The 26,026-nt window shown below is 35.4% G+C and overlaps 4 protein-coding genes, 1 long non-coding RNA gene and 1 pseudogene across 5 annotated transcripts; 3 read left to right on the forward strand and 3 right to left on the reverse strand.

Moving 5' to 3' along the window:
* The first annotated feature begins 1,583 nt into the window (after positions 1-1,583).
* On the forward strand, positions 1,584-2,599 carry LOC129895136 (uncharacterized). The gene has a single exon (XM_055970795.1). The coding sequence runs from the start codon at positions 1,817-1,819 to the stop codon at positions 2,372-2,374; it is 558 nt and encodes a 185-aa protein (XP_055826770.1). The 5' UTR covers positions 1,584-1,816; the 3' UTR covers positions 2,375-2,599.
* A 2,036-nt stretch (positions 2,600-4,635) lies between these two features.
* Positions 4,636-11,156, reverse strand: LOC129895097 (proline--tRNA ligase, cytoplasmic-like; annotated as a pseudogene).
* A 6-nt stretch (positions 11,157-11,162) lies between these two features.
* LOC129895098 (uncharacterized) lies at positions 11,163-12,404 on the reverse strand. The gene is made up of 2 exons (XR_008767722.1): positions 12,134-12,404; positions 11,163-11,986 (listed from the first exon to the last, which is right to left on the reverse strand). It is a non-coding gene; the product is annotated as an uncharacterized LOC129895098 (long non-coding RNA).
* Positions 12,405-15,418: 3,014 nt separating this feature from the next.
* On the forward strand, positions 15,419-19,933 carry LOC129895100 (50S ribosomal protein L3-2, mitochondrial). The gene is made up of 6 exons (XM_055970742.1): positions 15,419-15,556; positions 15,730-16,081; positions 16,517-16,726; positions 17,234-17,338; positions 18,778-18,891; positions 19,424-19,933. Exons 2-6 carry the CDS (start codon positions 15,770-15,772, stop codon positions 19,595-19,597), a joined length of 915 nt encoding a protein of 304 aa, XP_055826717.1. The 5' UTR covers positions 15,419-15,556; positions 15,730-15,769; the 3' UTR covers positions 19,598-19,933.
* Positions 19,934-20,091: 158 nt separating this feature from the next.
* Positions 20,092-21,507, forward strand: LOC129895101 (uncharacterized). Its single transcript, XM_055970743.1, has one exon. It carries the CDS (start codon positions 20,645-20,647, stop codon positions 21,275-21,277), a length of 633 nt encoding a protein of 210 aa, XP_055826718.1. The 5' UTR covers positions 20,092-20,644; the 3' UTR covers positions 21,278-21,507.
* A 250-nt stretch (positions 21,508-21,757) lies between these two features.
* On the reverse strand, positions 21,758-25,778 carry LOC129895099 (protein NUCLEAR FUSION DEFECTIVE 4). The gene is made up of 3 exons (XM_055970741.1): positions 25,290-25,778; positions 22,939-23,828; positions 21,758-22,583 (listed from the first exon to the last, which is right to left on the reverse strand). The coding sequence occupies exons 1-3, from the start codon at positions 25,611-25,613 to the stop codon at positions 22,118-22,120; spliced, it is 1,680 nt and encodes a 559-aa protein (XP_055826716.1). The 5' UTR covers positions 25,614-25,778; the 3' UTR covers positions 21,758-22,117.
* Between the last annotated feature and the right edge of the window lie 248 nt (positions 25,779-26,026).

The raw sequence follows: 26,026 nt of genomic DNA on the forward strand, positions 1-26,026 counted from the left end.
GCTTAAATAAATTTCGAGTGTAGTGTTATGTCTTACATTTTGTTAAATTCATTAGTTAGAATTTATGACTCCGCCGTTGATTGATTCAAAATTATTAATTAAATCGAAAAAATATTTGGCATGGGACATGAAGATATTTAGGCAAGATATATGTAGATTAATAGGATTAGGGAACACAAGCTTTTGTTTGTAACAAAAATTCCAAAGTTTGGACAATCCCACCATTGCCTTATTCACATGGTGAACAGTACTTGATTCTTGTTTGTTATTGCCAGGCCCGTGAGTTAGTGTTCTTTATAAAGATCCAACCTCAAATAATGAGGCTGAGGGGCATACATGCACAAAAAAAACCATTATTGTTTCACAATCATCAACATTTTTACATTTTGAAAAAGCATAATTGTTTGTTGGTATCTTCCAATAATTCACACGATAGGACTAATAGGTGATTTTTCTTCGTCTGTTCAAACTTTGGTGGATAGTGTTATTCGATATTTGTGCTGTTAGAAGATAATAACAAACAAGTATTTGTGAAATTAGTCAAGATGTGCGTAAGTTAATCTGGCAAACATAATTTTCAGAAGTTCTTATTTTTTTCTTAAAGTACATATTTAGTTAAATATGCCACATAAATTAAGACGGAGAGAGTCTGAGAATAATTAGATGAAAATCCTTATTTAAAAGTCTTTCTTCATTTCAGATTTTCAAAAGCACACCAAACAAAATATAAAAAATAAAACTAATGAAGCAGACATCAACGTATAGAACTGGTCTACAGTCCACCCTTAGATAGTGACAGGTCAACTTAATTGAAGTATTATCTGAGTTTTATTAGAAATAAGTTAATACATTAGGAATTAAGAAGAGCCGGCTAAACCCTAATTTGCAAAACTTAAATCAAGTCAAATCTCAATTAACATTATTATCCAATGCTTATCCTGTTGTTGTACTGTCTTCAGGTCAAATGCTTTTTAATTTTTGTAATTAACCAAATTAAAATTAAGGTTGACTAATTAAGAGGTAGCAGAAGAAGTCTTGCAACATGAAATATCACATACAAATTGTTACATGGATGTTTAGGTTTCCCTTTACTAGTGTAAAAGATTGAAACTTGAGGTGATTAAGGAAAAGCAGGGTAGGCCAAGTTTGAGAGTGGGGATGGGGTGAGGGTGACCCCATAGACCAAAGAGTATTCTAAGCCTTGAATAATGAGCAATAAAATTCCAAGAATTTCTTACTATCTTTTTGAAAAAGTCCTATATCCTAATTCTCATTTTGGCCAATTCTTGGATAGAACATGGGGCTTGAAGAGTGAATGACCCCACGAAACAAATGCATAGGCCTCCATCATTTTCTTATTTTATTCAGGTCAGTTTACATGCATTTCGATTCAAAAATTATATTCATAATTTTAAAAATGAATCATTTTGCTCATAAGGTCAAAAATTTATAACCAGCTCGATTAATTTCACAAAATACCTATTACCTCGCATTAGTTCACCATGATTTAAACATATGAGATGAAATTATCTATTATTTCCTCTTACTAAAATTTTAATATAACCACACACTCTTATCCTCTTTTTCTTTTAGTCACTCTCAAGTTTCAACTACCACCTAGTTAAGCAAAGCTACACACTGAATAAAAAGTGAAAGTGCAAAATCTCAGCAACCAAAATTCACCACTCACTTTAAGCCTTTAAACTTTATAATATAATATAACGTCTTCATTATAAATATTTCTACAACCCTTTCATTTCATTTCAAGCACACACATAAAATCAGAGCCAAAAAAAAACAAAAAACAGTAAAGGTCATGGACTGGTTTTCTTGGTTGTCCAAAACAGGGTTAGACGCTTCTCTTGTTTATGAATATGGGCTATCTTTAGCTCATAACGAGCTTGAATACGACGACGTCGTTTACTTCAACCACGAATTTCTCCAAAGCATAGGCATTTCGATCGGCAAACACAGGTTAGAAATTCTCAAACTTGCGAAGAAAGAAAAAGGGGCAATTCCAAATTCCATGTCGAGATTTCTCCGAGTGATTAAACGCACAAAGAGGAGTTTCTCCCAGTATATAAGAAATTGGGGTCATAACGAAGAATTAGCTCTTTCGTTAGTGCCAAAAAGGAATTGCAGTTCCAAATGGAAAAATCCTATGGTGAAAAGGAGGAATACGAGGGTTGCTGCAGCTAAACAGAACCCTCTGTTGCTTACAAATGGGAGTCCCAATTTCATTTCAGATTCAAGAATGAACAGTTTCTCTAGTCCGATGATTAATGGTGATAAAGTGGGGGATGATTATTGGGGGTCGTATGCAGTTGAAGAGATCAGGTGGGATACAATGTTTCAGAATCTAAAACCAACTTAATATCTCTTGCTTTGTTGATGTTATTTCAATAGTGAGAGATGGGTTAGATTTCCTCCCAACTTTTAACTTTCGGATTTGAGTTTTAGATATGGTAAGGAGACCTCACACGATGTGAATTCGAAATAGCAAGGCAACTCCGGGTGGAAAAACAAATAAATTTTGGGTTCTTCCTTCAATAGTTGTGACTCTGTTTTCAATGAGATTATTTCAATGATTTTACATGTTTCTCAAGTATTCCCATGTTTTATTTACTTCAGGGATCCGAATATAGTTATGACGATGGGACATATCGAGTTTAATTATCGGTATGGATAATTTAATGAAATTCATAATAGTTATAGTCGTCATGACGAAGATATACAACAACAACAACAACCCAGTGAAATCCCACAACATGGGGTCTGGGGAGGGTAGAATGTACGCAGACCTTACTCCTACCAAGGTAGGACGGCTGTTTCCTGGAGACCCTCGGCTCAGTAAAAGCATAAATGCATAAAAATGTTAGATAAGAATAGAAAATTAAAAGCTTTATGAGAAAAACAACAAACAAATAACGAATAGATAACAAAGAAATACAAATAAATAAATACAAATAACAAATAACAATTAAATAAATAATGAAAACATCACAGGTAAAATTGAGTAATCAAAGCATAGAAAGCAATAAATAATAATAGAAATAACAGAAATCAGAAGTCAAAGCGCAAGAGATCGTAATGCACTACTACGCCTATGAATAGAGAAGAATAACGAGACTATGAACTAGCCTTCTACCCTGATGTGGGTCCTCCAGACCCTCCTATCTAAGGTCATGTCCTCCGTAAGCTGTAACTGCGCCATGTCCTGTCTAATCACCTCTCCCCAATACTTCTTCGGCCTACCCCTACCTCTTTTGTAACCATCCATGGCCAGACTCTCACACCTCCGCACTGGGGCATCTGTGTCTCTCCTCTTCACATGTCCATACCATCTCAGTCGCATTTCCCGCATCTTGTCTTCCACCGAGGCCACCCCTACCTTGTCCCGAATAGCCTCATTTCTAATCCTGTCGCTCCTGGTGTGCCCACACATCCATCTCAGCATTCTCATCTCAGCAACTTTTATCTTTTGAATGTGAAAAGTCTTAACTGGCCAACACTCCGCCCCATACAACATAGCCGGTCTAACCACCACTTTGTAGAACTTGCCCTTAAGTTTTGGTGGCACATTCTTGTCACATAGCACTCCGGAAGCGAGCCTCCATTTCATCCACCCTACCCCAATACGATGTGTGACATCATCGTCAATCTCCCCGCTGCCTTGCATGATAGACCCAAGATACTTGCAACTACTTCTCTTTTGGATGGCCTGAGCACCAAGCCTAACTTCAACGCCAACCTCCTGAGGTGTCTCACTGAACTTGCACTCTAAGTACTCTGTCTTTGTCCTACTCAACTTAAACCCTTTAGACTCCAAGGTATGTCTCCAATCCTCCAACTTAGCGTTAACTCCGCGGCGAGTCTCATCGATCAGGACTATGTCATCCGCGAAAAGCATACACCATGGCACCGCACCTTGAATTTGTCGCGTCAATCCATCTATCACCAAGGCAAATAGAAAAGGACTAAGAGCTGATCCTTGATGCAACCCCATCACCACTGGAAATTGCTCTGAGTCCCCTCCTACTGTCCTTACCCTGGTTTTGGCTCCCTCGTACATGTCCTTGATCACCCTAATGTATGCCATAGGTACACCTTTAGCCTCCAAACATGTCCATAGTATTTCTCTTGGGACTTTGTCATAAGCCTTTTCTAGGTCGATGAATACCATATGCAAGTCCCTCTTCCTCTCCCTATGCTGCTCCACGAGTCTCCTCATAAGATGGATGGCTTCTGTAGTTGAGCGTCCCGACATAAATCCAAACTGGTTCTCTGAAATAGACACGTCTCTCCTCACCCTCATCTCTACCACTCTTTCCCACAGTTTCATAGTATGGCTTAGTAGCTTAATACCTCTATAGTTGTTGCAACTCTGGATATCCCCTTTGTTTTTGTATAAAGGGATCATTATGCTCGACCTCCATTATGATGAAGATATATAAAACTGAATTTTATTCTAAAGAGTGATCTTAGAGCAAAGTGTGCAATGAGGGTGTTTATAAATCATTGGGTAATCTAGCTTGGTTGAAGCAATTATTGGTCACATATACTTGTCCATATGTTAACGTATTTGTCCATATGGAAAATTAAGGTCGAGAAAAGGGAAATTAATAATTCACAAGGAAAGAACAAATATAATTTGTTTTTTAAGAGTATAGGGACAAAACAACTAAAATGGCTGAATTATCCAGCTTTGTTCGTATTTAGTAATTTCACCAAATATTCCTGGGAACTCAAACCAAAATCACTTCTACGTATAATTAATTACCAAATCTAGAATTGAACAAAATGGAACGGAAGATCAATAGCTGCGGCCCCAGTATGCCCACTTCTTAGCAGGTTTACCCGATGCGAAGCACAATGTACCTACAACAGAGTAAAATGACAAATTAGATTATTATGACAATAAGGCGGACCCCTGCAATACCCGAAATTGAGTTTTGTAAAACTAATCTTTGCTTCATTGTGTTTGATGGATTACTTCAACAAATCTGCAGGGAAATAGTACCTTCAGGCAGCTCAGGTTGGTCAAACGGAGACCAAAGAGTCTTTGCCGCACCCATCTCCCCCTTTGTGCATGCCTTGACATCTTTCTCAACCTCCCTCCAGAAAGCAATTATGTGAAATCAAAACCAAGCTGACAACTAAATGCATCACCACATAGGAATGTGCATCTCGGAACACAGGAATTCTGCAAATTCATATTTACTATTGCAGAGAGAAATTACTGTGATAAACACACTACAGATGAAAAACAGGATGCAATTTTTACGGGGTAGCAAGTTAGACTTTTTAACTTCAACGTAAAAAAAGTTTAACATAAACAGGACATTATCTTTCCATCTTTCAGAAAGTGATAGTGTGATTTGTCCAAGAGACAAAGCAGAAATCAGAAGTCTGTTTCATTAAGTTCTTTTACATAAACAAAGAGTTCTTGAAGATTGTTGAGGTGGGATTCCGGTTCATCAGAATTTGATGAATGTCAATTTCACATAAGACAAAAATTGGAAGGGTGATTCACTCACCTAAAGATAAGAATATGTGACAGTTTGTAAAATATTGTGCACTATACATTAAAAACATTCATTTCAAGGAAAAGCTAGTTATCAAATCAATATGAAGCCAGGCCTTAGTTTTTTTTTTTTTTATAAAGTAAGTTGTTTCATTATAAAGCTTTAGTTCTAATACTGACATGCCTAACGCATCCCTAGACGAGATCAGTTGACTCCCTATAAATTGATTCACTGACGAGTCATGATAACAACCCATAAACCTGATAAGCCAAGCCAATCTGCAGCATTTCAATATCAACTGACTCACCAGATGCAGAGATGTAACCCATGATGCTTCAGTTTTCCATCCAACAAATGAAAATAAAAGATTCAAATCAGATACACCACTTATTAAGTTAGACAGGAAACATACCTCCTCATCATACCGAGGAGCCAAGACCAATTTCTTTTGGCCCAGTGCTACCGTAAATTCATCCCAGGTTCTTACAATCTGAACACATGCATCTCTCTTTTGCTTGGCAACATCAAATAGATTTTGTTGGATAGTGGCAAGCACATCTTTTACTTGTTTGGCGAGATTGGCCATGGGAATATCTGTTTTGGCTCTGTTGTCACGTCGAACAGCTCGTACCTGGGAGTTATATCAGAACTTTGAATCAAACAACATAGGTAAACATATACACATGTATTTTTGGCTTCCACACAAATAGCTCAGGTTCATCGCACAAATTTAACCATGTTCATTTTAACTTTCATAAACAACTGACTACTAGAAAGAGAAGACAGGAAGTAGAACTCTTACCTGGTTATTTGCAAGGTCTTTTGGTCCTATTTCAATCCTAAGAGGACCCCCCTTCATTTCCCAATGAGAATATTTCCAGCCAGGTGAATCGTTGTCTCTGAAGTCTGCCTCAGCATGAATACCTGATTCATTCACCTCTTTGACGGTAGCAGCACAAGCATCATAGATCCCTTGAGTATTTGCATCCTTGTATGGCACAGGAATAACAACTACTTGAGTTGATGCTACTTTAGGAGGTAAGACCAGGCCTTTGTCATCCCCATGAACCATGATCATAACACCAATCTGTCACAGCCCCAGGAAAGAAAAAGGAGAGGGTTAGTTTGACCTCCAAAGTATAAAAGTGAAGAGACAAAGTTGCTTAAATAGCGTTGAATTCTTACTGTTCTTGTAATAAAGCCCCATGAGTTCTGCAGACCATAGCCTTCTCTCCCTTCTCACTTTCAAAGTTTGTCTCAAAAAATTTTGCAAGATTCCGCCCTAAACAATGAGAAGTTGCACTTTGGATATCACGGCCAGTATTAGGGATAAAAGCCTGGCAAAAATATCAGGGAATAAGGGTGAATAAATGGCAATTCGGAGAATTTCACACAATTTTCAAAGAAAATACTGCTAAGAACCGAAATGTCTACACAGATGCAGTCTTCAATACCTCAACTGTAGTGGTATATAGTCCACCAACGAACTTCTCAAGCTCACTTTTCTTTCCCTTACTGACCGGAACAGCTAAAAATTCTTCATATATACGTCTATACAATTCCAAGATTTCTAGAACCTGAATAAAGATAGTTGCAAGTTCACTATGTATGTAAAAGATCACATCTATGAGCAAAAACACAATGAACTTGAACAAAGAAGGCAAAAGCTGATAGCAGCAAGTCTTCTCTAGGCTAAGGGTATCAGTTCCAAAGATATTAATTCTCATAAAAGTCTATTGATTATCCAACAATAATGCAAGACAAGAAGACTACTAGAAGAAAACCACTTCAAGTGGAGAAGGGTAAACCAAAGAGAAACATAAAGTAGTCTTAACTGATGTTTAAGTTGCAGGCTGAGAAATATAAATCTCAACATACTTAATTCACAAGGACAATAATGTACCAATGTAGAAGGCAGGTTTTGCAAGTGTTGGAAAGGACAAATTCTAAACTGATTTTATAGCTGACCTGACCCAAATTATGACACTAGCTCCAAGGTTACATATATACATGAAAGTAGCTTCGTTGCTAGTTGTGATACCAACCCCTAATATCCTGAAGTAATAGTTCATATCCGTACTGAGAATGTACCATAATTCACTCATGTAATTCCTTTTTATTTACCAAACCATTCCCTTTTCCTTTTTGGACAATCAAACAAAAAAAATTCACTTTCTGAGGAAACAACAATCTGATCCATTCTTCATTTCAATATCACTCTCACCTATTAAAACCTAATAAATAAAATAGTAAAATGTGATTTACCCACGTTCTCCCATTTGAAACTGAACGATACACATTGTTAGTTTCCTTTATTTTGGTAGGACACAGAACTTATGTCAATTCAAATAGTCTTTGATTTTAAGACAACAAATATTGAAGTTGACCGATGATATAATTCATCTTTGATCTCCTAGTCCTTCCAAAGACCTAAGTTGTGAACAACTTGTTTGAAGAAATAAATGTAAAAGCTCATAAACAGCCTAATTACAAATAAATCAATGAAGAGAAGAAAACAATTAGATAGGCCCATCAGTAATCACTCCAAGCAGCAGTAGACTTCCAACTTACCAACCCCCCCCCCCCGGTACCAAAAAAAGAAGCAATATGTCATGTTCTTCAAGTTTCTTGCTTTGGCATCAGTATCACAAAGCTAAGTTGTCTGTCCTAGAAGCGCCTCCTAGTTCTGTTGTTGATTTTTCCTAGAAGCGTCTCCTGAGTTGATCTAATATAGTTCTTCCACGAAACTAACTCTGTAAGCAAAAATAATTCCAAAATGACTAAGACTAATTTGGCATCATACATGATGCAACAAATATAATACAGGAAAAAAGCTGAACTGGAAAATTCACTTTAAAAGTATCTTACAGAGTTATTATATTGCTATCTACATCCAATGAACTCAAGCTACTACGTGATGGTACTCAAACGAAGCTCGAGGAGAGGTTTACTTTTTGTTTTAAACAACTTTAGTGGCCGATATGCATACTCAAAGATATAACCATATACCTCTGCATCTGACTCCTCCTTTGTTGCAAAAGCAATGTGTCCTTGCCAAAGAAATTCACGACTCCTGAACAAGGAACATAAGCAAAACATTAACATAACATCTCAAAGTCTGAGAGAAGTTGGGATTAAGGCGTTACGGATCCGTTAGGCCATAAAACTTATTCACTTTTTTCCGGAATAATTTCACTTTATTTGAAAATCAGTGTTTGGCCATGAAAATCCCAAATCCAAATTGAAGTTGTATTTCAAATTTAGATAACAACTTATAACTTGTTTTCCAATTCACTTTTCACTTTTGAAGTTGTATAAGTACATTCAAACATGAACGTTATTCCAAATATTCCTTGCAAAAAGTATAACCAAGCACAACTCCACAAATTCCAAATAAAGTGAAAAATATTTGAATCTATTGCCAAATGCCTACGTAGTTTTTGTTGTATAAGCTGCAAGTATTCACTTGCAGTAGAAACGCTTGAACATGCTCACAAAGTAAAGGTAAAAGGTTTAAAGACAAATAAGCTCAAAAGAGCACCTGATGAAGGGGGTAGGGTTGCTAAACTCCCATTGCACAACATTGCACCACTGGTTGTGCACTAATCCACTTAGAGAAATAAGGATACATTACTGTTTCACTAGTCAGTCGAATCGCAATGGGTACTTCCAAATCAGACTCACCGGATTTTGTAACCCAAGCAACCTGAAGAATGGCATAAACCCATTATGGTCATAGCTAATAATAAGTTTATAACACAATCCACTTTCCATATTTAGTAACTGAAGTGCCCTGAAGAATATAGGCCTTGAGCATAGTTATTAAAATTTATGGAATACATCATACAAGGGATGATACCAACTTAACACCATAATATGATACTTACACAACAAAGTTATTACTATTAAAGTTAACGCCAAGCTAAAAAACATCCAAAAGAAATTCTGGCTTCTCAGAATGGTACATCACCCAAATTCTCTATCTTTTTCTTTTCGATAACCGAGAAATCACTCAGAGCCAGTGGAGAAACTTGGAGGATAATGTATGTGCCCTCTACTCTTCTCCACTTAAATGTCGGCTTTTACTGTGGCAGAATTTGAACCTATGCGCCCCTCTACCCTCCTCCACTTAAATATTGGCTTTTATCTGTGGCAGGATGAACTTGTGGCGTGCACCTAACCACACATCAGAAGCTATGCTCTTACCATTAGACCAAAGCCTACATCCCCAAAATTCATGATGACTTTCTAAATTTTATGATTAAAATGAATTTTTTTTTAACAAAACAAATAGCAAAGCCCTTGCCACTATTAAGTACTATCTTCAGCAATAGCCAGCACGAATAACAGGGGCAAACATTCTAATTATAAATATTTTTGAAATATTTGAGGAAATTTCAGCAATAAAGATGCAAAGGCAGGAAGGTGAGGAAACAATGGAGTAAACATTTATATAGAAGACATTGTACATGCTCCACGGGATGAAAGAAGATAAACTGCCCTACAATAATTGACCTAAAAAAGTGCCAAGTCTCACCTCAGGAGCAAATCCCTCTATGTGGTCCTTTTCCTTTTGAAGAACAACAGGTGACACAAACAGAGGAAAGTAGGAGTTCTTTATCTTCATTTTCTTAATTTCAGCATTGAAAAACCCTGAACATACGGAGCTAACAATCAATCCATCATAAATGACCTCAAATAAGTAGTGGTAGGAGAAAATGAGAATTTTCACGGTCAAGCTTACTTGCAATATCTCCCAGATAGACATTGACCCTGGCCGTAGAATATAGCAGCCAGATATGTCGTAGTACTCTATCATTTCACCACTAACAACAACCTATATTGATTGATTAATGGAGCAGATTGTAAATCAAAATTCCATATATGATGAGAAGGAACTCACGCATATAAATAAAATACAGAGAGGAAATGAATTGGGAAGGAAGGAACTAGTATTGCATTTAAGAGGACTTTAGTAGGATAGAAATTTGTACTTGTTATGTGTTAAGGAATAAGGAACTTCAAGAAAAGTCTCCGCCTTCTAAAATATTGGAGAAAGATAAAAATGAGAAAATATTCACTGGCAGAAGAAGATTGGGAGATCTTTGAAATTGGACAAGAAAGTACAGGGACAAAAAACATAATAATGACTACGAAAAAGATAGAAGTTTGGTTAAACAAAATCTCCCTTTTAAAACACCAACAAAGGAAGAAGTGAGGAAAACATTCTGTAGAAGAAGAAATAGAAAATCTATGAAATTTGACAAAATTATAGGGACAAAAGAGAAGAAGAGAAAATGACAATGGAAAACAGAAAGAAGTTAAATTAATCATAATTTTGAGCTTCTTGCCATTCCATCTTTGTTTTTGCACCAATGCAATTGACCAGATACATCGTCGAATACGAACATGAGAAGGTACATGCTATCGAATTTGATAGCTCATATAGTTGAATCTCCCAAACATAGAATACCACTATCCAAAGTTTTCATCCTTTTTGTAAGAGAGGCCAAGACCTGTCTCTTTCTTGACTTCTTTCTTTTTTCCCTTTGAAGAAAGACAAAAATGACGTATTACACAAACCAACCTAGCTAGAGCAGCAAGACTTCTTAAAGAGATATGATGTAGCATGATTACTTACCTTTTGGATCTTTACCAGACATGCTAGCAAGCTTTCAATTAAGTATACACCTTACCAATAGCCAAGATAGCTGCTTCATAAATGAAAGTTCTACGATCAACCCGTGAAAATAACAAATATCAGTTGTTTCTCTTTTCTTATTTATTTGATCAGCACCACGAGAAGATAGTCATTCGCCCCCCTCCCCCTCCTTTTGTTTTTATTTTAGATAGATAAATCAAAATTTCCACATAAAGAGTTGATTTTTTCCAATGTTATCAAAAGCAAAACGAGCAAAAAAACTCTAAGGTCCATTGGGGCAAATAAAGCTAGGGCTTTAATGGAAAAAGGTGCAAATGGTAAACAAATAAATATATCTACATGTTTAGCTCAAGAATAATAATTATATTATAAGCATGAATAACAAATATATGGATAAAGAATTTGGAAAAAAATCACAATAAAGTGAAATATTAGTTGTTTAGTGTTGCTTCTTCAGGAAACACAGGTTAACAAGGAAAAGTATGTCTTAGAGCCTTGACGACGACACTGGAGGGCACATTAAGCTGGTGAAGCGCCTTTGACAACACTTATTTTTTCCAGCCTTGTAGTTCTTATAGTTTATAAAGTTGTTGTATGAATAAAAGATACAGCTAATAGAACTAGTCTAGGACATAAGCAAACAAGATTCCAACTTAAATGACTATTATTCTAATATTAGTAAGAACAGCCATATACAAATGCCGGCATACATAGAAGCCATGGATAAAGAAAACCCAACTAAAATTACCACATTTGAAACTATCAAACTACACCCATGAGTGTAGTGTATGCTTAAATTCTACAACTACAAGGAAGCAGAGCACATGGTTTAAGAGATAGTGAAACTTACATGAAACAGATAAAGGTCCCAAAAATCTTAAAATTACAAAAGAGAAAAATTAAAGAAGTTGGATTTAGAGAAGATAAATTGCAAGTCTTGACTTACCTTGGCTGAAAAGTGAAAAGGGACGTGGGAATGTGAAGGGATCCGATGGAGGGCCGGCTACTTCCTATAATGTAACCCTACGTACACTGACTGTAAAATACTGTGACTGTACACGCACCATTGACAAATTCGTAACATACTGAAAGGCTAATTAAAGTTAAATCAGTTGGAAATGGAGAAATACAACTGTGAACGCCGCCCGATTTTCGTAGTGGAATTTAGTTGGAGCTCTAAGGTGCCACCGGAAGCCGGGCCGTTTAAGGCATATTCAATCCAGGTCAAATTTTGACGTCAAATGCTATATTTAGTGAAAAGTTGTTCCAACTCATGCCAAATTTTACATTAACTATTGGTGTGTGAATTGCATAACATCAAATTTGGTGCTACTCACACAAATTGTTTTTTATTATTATTTTATTATACTATACTTTAAATTAAATATTAAATAAATTGGCATTTTTAATTAAAACATTTTATTAGTTTTACGTAATATTTTTATAATATTAATTTTAGATAAAATTTTAATTCTTTTCTATATTATTTTTCTTTACTTGAATTTTTTTAAAATTAAATTTATGTTAATTCTACTATATATTTAAATTGGATATAGGTACAATTAACCTTGACAAAAATTAAATATGCAAAAATATAAATTGGTGAATATATTAACTTCATGTATTGTAATGTACAACATAATAATTGAGGATGAGCGTGATCTTAATGCACCAATTCAAGATACTTTAGATGGTTCAACTCCGACAGTTGAAATGGCAATAGATGAAAATTATCGATTTTAATAATTTTTTGCTCGACATAAAAAATTTAAGGACAAAAAAGTTCATTTTGAACTACATAATGCATTAGTAGAGTATTTATGGGGTCATCATAGTGATATTGGAAGTTGAATATTCACGTAAAACTTAAAATAAAATTTTCAATTGTGTAATGTTTATTTAATTATTATTCGTTGGTGATTTCACTTTTATTTGTGTTACCCATTATTATATATAATATGTAATATTTTGCTAGCAATTTATGTTATTTAAAAAATTATGATATAAAATAATTTTATATTAAACGATTATAATTTGAAACAATATGAAAATTATATATATTGAATGTTTTTTTAGAAAGAATTTTGTTTTATGAAATAAGAAAATATAAATGAATTAAAAAATAATAATATAATAATGAAGAAAAAAAAAGATCCTTTTTTGATGTAAAATTTGGTGCAGTGGATTGAAGTTGCTTTGCACCAGATTTGGAGGTAGGGTTAGAGATGCCCTAAAACTCACCAAATCAATGAAACCACGACTACTTCAGTTTTGGTAATTAAAATTTGCGGTTGAGTTGCTATATCTTCAAATGACTTATTATTTTCATATTTTTTATTATTTTAAATTCGCACGTTGATTTCATATTAATGTCAGCTTCCATCATTTTTTCCCTCTCTGATATCATTACAGTATATAATAGGACTATTCAAAATCGAATTGAAAAAAGTTATTGATTTATCGGTAATGATATTGGTTTGGCAGTTTTGGTACTGATTTTAATTTTTTTCATTATCGAGTTATCGATTCTTAACGGCTTAAGATTTTTTTCTAACGAGTTAATGGATAACCCGATAGTAACTTAATAATTTATATTTATTATCATTGGTATATAAAGTCCATTCACGTATGATTTAATTTTCATACTTTTATTTCTTATTGTCAGCTCTTAGTTGTTATACAGTGTTTTACATTAGCTTTTAAGCAAGATCCAATTTACCAATTCATGTGCATGGTTCATTTGGTTTGTCATCTTATTTATAAGTGATTTTTAATATTTTTTTTTGTATCAAATCTTAATGGTTAATCCGATAACCGAACTGATAATGATCAACAGTCAATAAACCGATAACCGATAAACCAGTATCTTAATGATTCTATAACAGATTGGCATGTCTATATATCAATGACCGATAAGTCAAATTGATAAATTTCAAACTCGAACCAAACCGACCGATATGCAACCCTAGTATATGAATATACTCTGATGGTATCAAAAAGTAACCGAGCCGTATCTTCATTAAATGGCTGCATCTTACTCCTTGATAGCATCAAATTATATTAGTATCAAAGAGTAACTGAGCAGCTTTTTATTGAGGTTTGTTTCAGTCCTTTGATGAGATTACTCGATCATCCATAATACCATTGCGGTATATCCACATACTATCATCATTAATGTATGTTTCAATTATTCAATATTTTAATTTTAAAACAGTTAAAACAAAAGTAATAATTTAGCTATAATTTTTTAAAAATTTGCAAAAAGAGAAAAAAATATATAAAAATATATTTTCTACTAATTTAGAGTTTAATAAATAAGATTGTGGCTTTCATAATTTTCTCTTAATTATTTCTTATTCATTTTTTTAAAAAAAGAAGTTCAATCCTATATGATATCGATTGGGTATCAATATATCGATAAAGTATCACAGAAGATTAAACTTAGTTAAATATTATATCGATATGGTATCAATATACCGATGGAATATCACAGGGAATTAATTCATAGTTGTGATGCTGACGTCATGAGCGGAAAAAGAAAAGAGAAGGTGGGTGGATAGGCACATAAATAGTTTGGGTCATGAGTCTATTAAAGATAAATAGTTTAGGTTGGATTCAATTTGGGTAAATAATTTTTCTAACGAGTTCAATTTATGTAGTTTTCCCTATTATTTATTCATATTATTAAAAATATTTATCAAAAATAAGATAAAATAAAATAAATTTTTCTTATTCTTGCTCTTAAAATATTAAAATATTGTAAATTTTCAAAAAAATTCCTCCATTGTTAATTTTGATATTGATGAATAAGACACATCAATAGGATATATTAAAAAAATTTAAATGGGTACATTAGTAAAACACTCTTCTTATTTATGATTTATTAAGAGATGTGTAATTAAGAAAATGGACAAGTATAGCTCCATAATTTTTATTTTTTTAAAAAACCAAATTTTAGCTAATATGAGCATATAATTAATATACATTGATTATATACTTATTATAAATTAAATATATGAATATCTACAAACTACAGATGAATAACATATATCATATGAAATTGATGGAGATGTGCGTAAATGAACGAGACAGTAGGATAAATTATTTACTTTCTTCATCTCAAAAACTTGTCATGCGTTTATTTACATAATCCTTAGAAAAAATTAATTAGAAGAGTGTCGGACTATTTTAGCCATGTTTGTAATTTTCAATAATAATTCTAAATGACAAGTAGTATTAGTTAGGAGTTGGGCCCAAAAAACCATTAACCCTCGGGGCGTTGCTGAAGCCCTTCAGAATTGAGTATTCGCATTTGGCTCTTCTGTTGAGTTGTTCTCGTCGCCGACCAGTCCTTTGCCGTCCAGTTAAGGTAACCTTAGGTTGATAGCTGTGATTATGTTAATTGCTGCTGCATCTGTTTCATAGCTCCGGGAACATATTGCATTTGTAAACTTTTCTTAAAGAAAAATCATTCAAATTGCATTTGATGAACAGCAAACATTAATATTTTTTTAACCTTTTCCATTCCTATTAATTTCAAAGACAAACAGAAGGAGGTGGAGTAAAAGGAGAAATCTCCTCAATGGCGGCCGCATCGAGAAGCCTCGTTTCTCATCTCCGCATCCTCTTATCATCCAAAGTTTCAGAAACCCAGTTCAGAACCTTCAGTGCTTGCAGTAGTCAAGTCGAGGAATTAAGGACTCGGATTATCGAAGGAAAACCTGGAATCATGACTCCAAACTCCAAACGGACTGGAGCAATTGCCGTCAAATGTGGAATGACAGCTCTATGGGATAAATGGGGGGAACGCGTTCCCATTACCATCCTTTGGTTAGATGATAACATTGTTTCCCAGGTCAAAACCCCAGAGAAAGAAGGCATATCTGCCCTACAGGTTCCTCAATTTCAACTAATTTTCAATCTAGCATGTCTAGTTTAGTTCTTAAATGACTGAATCTTTGTCCCACAGAAAGTAAAAAAGAAATAGTATTTTGTTAGTGTATAACGTGCTAATTTTCAAACATCAATGTGCTTGCTGACTGTTGTCAATTTATCTGCTCTGTTAATTCAAATACATCACCTAAAGAGTTTTGTTATATTTGTATTAAGTGTCATAGTAATCATTGCGAGAAATTTGTGAATGTGTTTTCAAGTCTGAATAGATATTCTGGTGTCGTTTACACTTGGTATTGATTGAATAAGTTATCAACCAATCGACCAAAAAATTGATAAATAAAAGAAATTGGTTGCCTAATGATTTTGAGGACTGTATTAATTACTCCTTATGCTGTGGTGTGGTCTAATTCATCTTTTTTATGGTGGTAGTTAGATCGGATGTGCTCACAAAAAGGAGAAGCATTTGACAAAACCTGAAGTAGGTCATTTTAGAGCACAAGGTGTGCCCATGAAGAGAAAGTTGAAGGAATTTCCTGTTACTGAAGATGCCCTTCTTCCTGTTGGAACGAGCATCAGTGTCCACCATTTTGTTCCGGGCCAGTATGTGGATGTTACTGGAATAACAAGAGGGAAAGGTTTTCAGGTGTGGAGTTATCTTGATTGTATTTATTGTTTAATTAGTTTAATTGATTGGTCTTTACCTTTTATGGACTTCTGCATGCACCACAGGATACTAGTGATATTGTTTGATGAGAATAACTCATATTTTGACCTCAAATCGCCTTTGAGACCAAGTTTCATACTTCATTGAGTTTTTATAAAGACACAACTTGAAATTTTCAATTTTTTTGCTGATTGAGCATTTCTTAAATGGCAGATTTTTAATAGAAGAAATATTGTTTTATAATAGAAGTAAACGGCAGTTTTTTTTATATAATATGAACTCTCTAAGCATTAGCTTATGGTAGAAATGTTGTTTTGTTTGTGGAACAAAATTCCATCTTTCTAGTTTCTACTTTCTGTTCCACCTCTTAAGATGCAAATTGAACTGTCAGTATTGTCTCACTCTTGGGTGGGTGGGGGGGGGGAGGGGGGAACACATCTCATCTGATGAACTGTACTAATGATTTGAGGAATATCATGTGTGTAGGGTGGGATGAAAAGATGGGGATTTAGCGGTATGCCTGCATCACATGGTGCTTCATTATCCCACAGAAGTATTGGTTCTACAGGTCAAAGAGATGCTCCAGGAAAGGTATGTAGTGAATTACAGTGCATGAGTTCTACTTGTACAATTAAATAAGTTGGCACTTGCCACACATCTCTTTTGGTCTACCTTACAACTAATTGCATGCTAAATTGCAAATAGCATGCTTGTTATATTATTTTAATTGTTTTAAACATGATATGTAATTGAAATTGTTATCTATTACATATTGGTTGTTACTTATTTGAAGGAGAAGTAAATCTTGTAAACTAATAACTAAATGATGCTTCAGTGAAGTGTATTACAAAAAATATTCTAGCACTAAAATATAGTCATTTGACACAGAGAAATTGTGCAAGACTTGATGAACATTGCTCAACTCTGTTTTCCATTCCCCTTCTTTATTTCCTCTACAATGTAAAAATAAAATACATTCTTCATTGTTAATGTTTTTGTGAGCGGCTTACAACAGTATTATTAAAAGTTAGCAATGAAACTATGTGAAGCAAGGGGTTATCGCCTCATGGGTGAAGCCATGCACTTACAAGTTTGCGCTTCGGGCAATGGCCCACCAATTGATTTCAATGAGAATCGGTTTGCTTCTTTGAATCTCGACTTTGAGGAGTTGGATTAATACAGGCATTATTGTACATTAGAAGCTAGAATTATTTATTTAAACTGCTAGATAATTTTAACTAAAGTTGTAGATGATTGATAATTTTGTTTGGATAATGAGATGCCTGATAATTTACGGTATTCTGAAAAATTGTGCATTTTGCTCCAAAGAAGCATGCTCTTTTCTTCTCACTTTCACTTCATGCTCTGTAGTCCTCATAACTCTTTTGCACTTTTCGTTTCCAAAAACACTTGAGCCCTTTATCTCCCTTTGTCAGCTGACCCTACCTTTCCAATTCCGAATTTGTCCAGCTATAAAGTTATGGAGAAATAGAGAAACAACTAGTAAGAAACTAAATTGACCACATACAAATGCCAAAACATGTTCATATACAATATCATGGACAGAGTTCCTCTGCGAGAGTTTTTGAGTGGAGTGATGGAACTTACGGAATCTCCCCCACCCCCAAATTTTTGGGCCATGATTGGGCGTTCAAAAGAGTAACCGTTCTTATGTGCATGCAGTTGTCTCTTGTCTCTGAGTTTTTGCCAGGTAGTTCTAATAAACATTGGGTCACTTCGAGAAGTATGGTCATGCAATCTTCCATCATGTCGTTGAGTTTGATCTTCATGTGTCTAAAAGTATGCTCAAGAGCCTGTGACACTCTAAATTAGTTGGGAGCTTCAACCTCTCATTCGGAGCAGATAACTCACATTGCCGAAGTTGCATTTGATACACTTGATTAACTAATTTGGCTAAACATTTGATTGGAACTAATTAACTAAACAAACAATTGGTTTTGTATAATGCTGTTGTAGAATCTAGTTAATGTTACAAGCCTCCGCTTACATTTGTAATTTTTTCTTTAAAGGTATTTAAAGGGAAAAAGATGCCTGGGCGCATGGGTGGAGTGCAACGAACTGTTAAAAATGTTTGGGTCTACAAGATTGATCCTGCCAGAAACTTGATGTGGGTCAAAGGCCAGGCAAGATTTTGAAACCCTTCTCGTTTCTTTTGGATAAGAGAGTTATCAGCTTGTATGCATTGTTTAAATATAATTTTCCTTTCTTATGCAATCTTTCTGATGAAACTCTATGTGTTCGAACTCATATTGACTAAAAATTTGCTAACTTGTCAAAAAAGAACAGAGAAAGAGGATTATCTCAAAAAAAAAAAAAAAGAACAGAGAAAGAGGAGTTGGTAATGTGACATGGGCAATCAACATTATTAACCCCCCTCTCCCTCCCTCTCCCCTGCGGTATGTGCTTTCTAATGAATATTAGCTACCTATAAAAACTACCAGCTGACTGCAAATATATGGGAGCTAGGGGGGGTTCACTTGCCTTTCTTGGAGGTAACAACAAATTTAGGTCTGAAGAAAGCCGTCATTTCAATCTCTTGCATGGGAACTGTGATTAAACTGCTTTGATCTTGTAAAGAGGGTGGGTTCTTCAGTATTACGTAAGTCTTTGCACAGTTCTCTCAAAGTCGGTGATTTACTGTAACTTCCCTTTCAGGTTCCAGGAGCTGAAGGTAATTTTGTGTTCATCAAAGATTCTGTGTACAAGAAACCAGATATTTCAACGCTTCCATTTCCCACTTACTTTGCCCCAGAAAACGAAGATCAAGCAGATTTGGAACCATTAGTGGCTGATCTTGGTGATACAGACCCTTTTATGGCTGCTGATTAGTTGTAGGCAATCTAGATGTGACCATGGCATTTTCTGTCTTTATCTTTTTATTTTCTTTAACAAGAAACAGTGAAGTGGTTTTGTGTGAGCAGGAGTTCATTTAGAAGGAATTTATTTGCTTTAGTGTTTTGACATTTCTCTGGGTGATGGCATTCAAGTAGCAACTTTGAGTTGTACTACAAAATATAGCTACTTGTAGTTGGATAGGGTGAAAAGTTATAATAGCATGATTCTAGACCTCTTCCAGGGAAATTGTACCGACACAAACTAATTATGTTTTTGCTGGATGACTAGAGCTAATAAAAGAAATATGAATGGAGAATTATAAACGATGAATGATAGTTTGTCATTTTACTTGTATTCTGGTTCAAACCTATAGTTGTTTTGGTCTCAAAGAAAGTGTTTTGGACATGGCATGGTGGTCCCAAAGGGTAGTGTAAACACTTCTGCCTAATCTGTATGTGTCCTACGTTGAATGCAGGAAAAGCAGAAAATCAAAATTTCTTCAAACAAGCTTGCTGGAAGGTTGGATTGACCAATAATGTAATTACATTTGAGCTGGTCAAAGTGAGTTGAATCAATAAATGAGCTAGTTAAGATAGATTAGATCAAGATACACTAAAAAATGAGTCAATAGTCAAAAGACCCCAAAACGTCTTATTATTTGCTTAAATTATCAAGTTGAACTTTTGTTTTCACAATATCTAACATATCAATTATTTTTAATGGGAAAAGGACAGTTTGCTAATAAGAAACCATCTTGTAAGCCGTGACTGATGGAAGATATGAACCCCACAAAAGAGAAATAAATCCTCACTTGTGTATGTATCAAAAAGTCTGATCAAACTTATGGACTTTCTGGTCGATTCTTGAAAGGAAACATAGTCTTTATTAGTTCACGGGTCCTTCATCTTTTGCCCCACTCAACTTCAACTACCATCCAATTCCCACCCAAATAAACTCTCAAGTCCTTAAAATTTGGCAAACTCCAACATCTTACTTATCCATTGAAAATTCTCCATCTTCAAAAATCACAACACATATACTATGGACTGGTTATCATGGCTCTCCAAAACTAGCCTTGACCCTTCTCTTCTTTATGACTATGCTATTATTTTTGCTCATAATCAACTTGATCAAGATGATATAGAATATTTCAACCATGAATTTCTCCAAAGTATGGGCATTTCAATAGCCAAACATAGGCTAGAAATCCTCAAGCTTGCTACTAAGGAAAAGGGAAGAAGCAGCTCAAGAAATCATATCTTTTGGTTTGTTGTAGCTATTAGGCAAGCAAAACAACATTTTGCCAAGCGCTTGAGCACGTGGACTCGTCGGTCAGATTCAAGTGCCCTGCTGCCTCTGAGAAATTACAGTTCAAGATGGAAAGCATCTATGTTGAAGAGGAACAAGAAGTTAACTGCAGCTAAACAAGAAAGGCCAGTAATGCAGAGTATTAATGCTACTACTATTCAAGGAAGGTTGATGATGCTCACCAATGGGAGTCCCAATCTCATGATAGACTCTTCTGATGCCTGGATTAACAGCTCTTCAAGCTCCCCTGCTGAGGGTTTTCGCGATGATGAAGACATGGATGGCATTGATGGTGGAAACTGGCCAACTGTTGCTATTGAAGAGATTAAGTGGGATGCAATGTTTCAAGACTTGAAACCTACCTGAGTTGATTGAACTCTCTCTAATATACCTAAGTTAGTATATCCTCATGTTTTTTTCTTCCTCTAGATACCTTGAACTTTCAAGTGTTTTGGGGAATTATTGCATTATATTTTTCTGAACTATTTGACTATAAGCAGCAGAATGTAGAGTTTTAACTTTTATCATACTGAATTTCATATCCAAGTTGACTATTATGGTTTCTCAAAAAGCAGCATGGTAACAAAAACTTACAAGACTTGCAGTGCAATCTATGGCTCTGTCTCTTCCCCTCATATATAAGGAGGAAATGGAATCTATAGATGTAAATAGCTTTTTTTTGTTCAACCATCTAGTATCTTAAGTCCACTGACCTGACTAATCATGATTCGAGCAGGATAAGCCCACTGAGGGGGTAAAGCGTTTCCTACCAAGATATTATCCATTCCCGACTTGATTACTAGTTGTTAGCACTGCTAAGCAGCTCTTACTAAGGATAAGAAGCTAATACTATATCACTACATTATCGAGATCAGCCAATAAATTTACTTAATGAATCAATAGAAATTTGCAGGCGATTCAATGTACTGTTTATTTCCTGATATAGAAGCCTCAAGCTGTTCCCCCCAAAGATCATTAGAAAATCAACACTAGTAGTACATTTTACTGGGACATCAACCTTTCTTTCAAACTTTTGGTTTTACCCAGAGGAACATGATTGAAGCCACATTCGATGAGAGAACACTTCCAGTTATATTCACAGTAGGAGACAGCATTTCCTTATCAGTAGGGAAATGCAATATGGATCTTGATAAACAGGTAAAATTCTATATAATATATCTAAGATGCAAAAGGTGACTACGCCAATCAGTGATCAGAAGCCTGAGCCAAACGGAAAGAACCTGCAGCATACAACATCTGGTAAACTGGTCTAATTCTGATGGTCAAGATCATGCTCAAGAATGCACCAAAGGCAGAAACTCCTGCTAAAACCAGGAACGTGAGCCTAAAGCAATTTGGTCCCAGACAGTGCAATTCTTGTTGCTTTCCTGCCTCTGTGTCGTAGACATAACCAGCCAGTAAACCAGAGAACAGAAGTGCTCCTATAGGGTTGCCAAGCTGCATGAAGTTGAATATTATGCCAAAATGTTTCAAGCCAAAAAGCTCGGAGGCAGTTGGAATCATTACACCAAACTGAACACCGAAGCAAATCCCCAGTAATGCAGTCGCAGCATAGAGAGTACCACTCAGAGCTGAGGCATAAAGAAGGAATGTTATAATCATGATGATTTGTGTTACCATCATCCAAAATGTCCGTGGTACTGTTTTTGACCTGCGATAGACATGATAGAAGTGTAAAGTTGTTGGTAACAACTAAGCCACACAGCAATCTAGCAATCTCCAATTGATATCATTCTTGAACTTACGCATTTAATGATTTAAGTAATGCATTCTCAATTATAAGAATTAGGAGCTAGCGACCAAGAAGATGGATAGATTATAGCTAGTAATAGAATCAAATCAATAAGAGAAGTCAAATATATGAAAGCATTTCGAGTTTCTTCTGAAACTGAAAGCATTTTAGTCCCTTGCCCCCAGCCAAGTGGGCGAGAGAGGGAATTTCAGCACACCATTACCTTCTTTCTTGGGAAAGAAAGATAACAGGAGGGGATATACCAGATTATTACCTTACAAAGTGTTCTGAAACAACACCTGCCCCAAGACGGCCCAAAAAATTGCAAAAGCTGAACAAACTCAGTAATATCGTTGTGTCATTTACACCAAGTGCAACACCAATCTGTGCTAAATTGTTAAGAACAGTTACACCAGAGCCAACACCAAAGAAGTATGCGAGCCACAGAAGCCAGAAGTCAGCTTTAATAACAGCTTCACGAAATTTGAAGTCTTCACCTCTTCTAGGTTTCCTTTTCTTCTTCACTGCACCCTCCCCCACAGCCAATAGCATGTCTACCTCAGAAACATCTTCACCTTCATGAAAGCTCCCAAGGTCTGCTTCTGATGAAATTGGAGTTAATAAGGACGCCGTTTGGCTGGAACTGACTTCTTCTTCAGTCAAATCATTTGAGGAACCATATCTCTTATGACGAGACGGAAAGATTGTCATCTTCAAGGGAATTGCTAAAGGAGACATCAACAGAATAACCATTACTCCAACAAGTACATAGGAGATGGAACTATTTAGAGATAGAATGGTCTTCAAAATTGTTGTAGTGAGAAGATAAACTGCAAGCAAGAGACTTGCTGCTTGTGTGAAAAGAAAATGGACATGCTCAGAAGAATCCTCGCCAGAAGCTGGTGTGCAGGCCCGGATAAAGTACATCATGGACAAACAGATGATCGGAATTCCCAATGTTAGAAACAGCAACAAATCTGAAGCTGAATCATTAAGAACCATAGCAAAGATCTCTGTGAAAACTGCACCGCTCAGGCCAACATAGCCTTTCAGTATTCCAGCAACAGTGCCTCTACTGAGAGGAAAGTTCCTCATATTGGTGACAAGTACTGCTGTGCCCATCCATGCACTGCTGTTTGTAGCAACTACCAGTGCGAGCCAAAGCTGTCATTCAATCAGATATCGACAGAGTAAGTATGAAAACAATTGCTGTCTGTAAAACACAAAACTTCAAATTATGTCAATGGAAGTCATACCCAAATATTTAAAAGAAAACAAATCAAAGAAGTCACCAGAATAAAGTAATGACATTGCATTTTGATCGGAATGAAGAGCATGTAATAACATCTCTTTCTTCTCAATAAGTGGTTAAAGTCATTGAGCCAAACAAGGATTTGAAATTGATAAAGTGAAGACAAAATCAGATACTTCTTCCTCAAGCTCCCAATTTGGAAGTACCACAAGAGAAATACATCTTACAACAACTCCTGATATGCAAACTTGCAACCAAGTAAGCTTGATATGATCTAAGTCATTTTGTGGCTAGATGAAAAGGTAGAACCAAGATACTAAATAATAAAAAATAGAACTTGAAGAAAAGAATCGCATTTAAGTACACATATAAGTCTGAGTTTCCCACATAACATAGAACGCTGGTGATACATAGAGCTTGAACACTTCAAAGCATAGCTTGAGAAATATAAGGGTTTGAAGGAGACACTAGATAGCTGAGGTGACAAAAGAGACAGGGTGCATAATCTAGGAAGAGGTGCACCAATGACACAGCTTCCAGAAGAAAAAGAAAAGAACCACTTAGAGCCTGTTTGGATCGGCTTATTTTAAGTGTTTTTACACTAAAATAGATTTTAAACACTTAGGAGTATTGGAGTAAATTAAAAAAGTGCTTATAAGCGCTTGGTTTAAAGCTAAAATGATAAAAATAAGTCAAAAACCAAAAGTCAATCCAAACAGGCTCTTCTTCTGCTTGTATGCAATGACCTAACACTCTTATGGAGGAAACTAAGGATAATTACTCCTCCACGAATACTGATAGTTAAGGGAAAGAAAAGAAAAACAAGGGGATTGATTTTTTAAAGTAAAATAGAAATCACAGGAGAGTCAACAGAAATTTTAGCTGCATTTTGCAGATATAAAACTATCTATGCATTGATTCACTATCCACTGCTGTATCGAATTCTTGCATAAAACAAGGCTAACTCGATATGAGATATAATTATCAAAGAAAGTTCAGCAGAATGCAGATACAAATATCCGATATTTCACTTCATAGTTGTCTTGTGGTAGAAAGATTCACATAATAGATTTAGCTCGGCAATTTCGAGCTTAAGGAAGGCAGGGGGAAATAAGTTGGAAGCTCACGTAGACCTTACCTCTATCTCCAAGGAGATAAAAGAGACTGTTTCCGAAACCCTGTCTCCAAGGCATAGCAAATAATTATGACATAACAAATAATAGAGAAAGCTAACAGATAATACAGAGCAGAATAACCCACCCCCAACTTAGAAATCAACAAATAAATAGATAAATAACAGGAGGAAGATGAGGCAAGGCAGAACTTAAACTGTAAAATAGAAAGAGAGGAAGCAATAGAAATCAAGAACTCACAACCCAATAAGGCAAGGTCAACACAGTTTGGCTGACAGCAAGCCAGAGAACACCATAGCCAAAAAAAGAAAGGGAGAGACCAACAAGCAAAATAACCCAAGGTGGGAACTTGTTGCAAGCTATTCCTGGAAGAATCCCAACATTCTCCCCAATATCATTTGCCACTCCAATAATAGTCAGCTGCTGCTGACTAAAACCCAAAACTGATTTCAAAGCAGGGGAATAAAGGGGGAAAGTATAAGCTGAACCAGCTGCTATCTGTACCCAAACAGCAGCAGCAAGACCTACCCATGGTGGTCTGCTTCCTTCTTTTAGAAAAGCCATTCTCGAAACTACAAAATTTAAGAAAGATCAAATTTTTTTGAGTCCCCACTTGCACTTGATAGAGGCGATGGTCAATATTGGTCATTAATGTAAGAACAACTTGAAATAAGACCAACAACAGGGGACTGTGGCAGAGAACAATAGTGTGTAACGTGGACAAATTCATATCAAAACACTATTGGAGCTGTGAATTTACTCTGAGCTGTACCTTTTTCCTTGTGTCAAAAGTCATAAGTTAATTCTAACTTAAACCTTTTGATTTATTTTTAGGAAAACTTACGTAAATATATTATATTAAATAGTTTTGAATTATAAAAACTCTCCCACGAATTATATAAATAAGGCAATTTAAATTACAATTATAATTCGTAAATATACAAAATATAGTTAATGAACCTAATTAAATTTATTAT

This window comes from Solanum dulcamara, chromosome 7 (genome assembly GCF_947179165.1).
Source record: "Solanum dulcamara chromosome 7, daSolDulc1.2, whole genome shotgun sequence".
Classification (NCBI taxonomy): domain Eukaryota; kingdom Viridiplantae; phylum Streptophyta; class Magnoliopsida; order Solanales; family Solanaceae; genus Solanum; species Solanum dulcamara.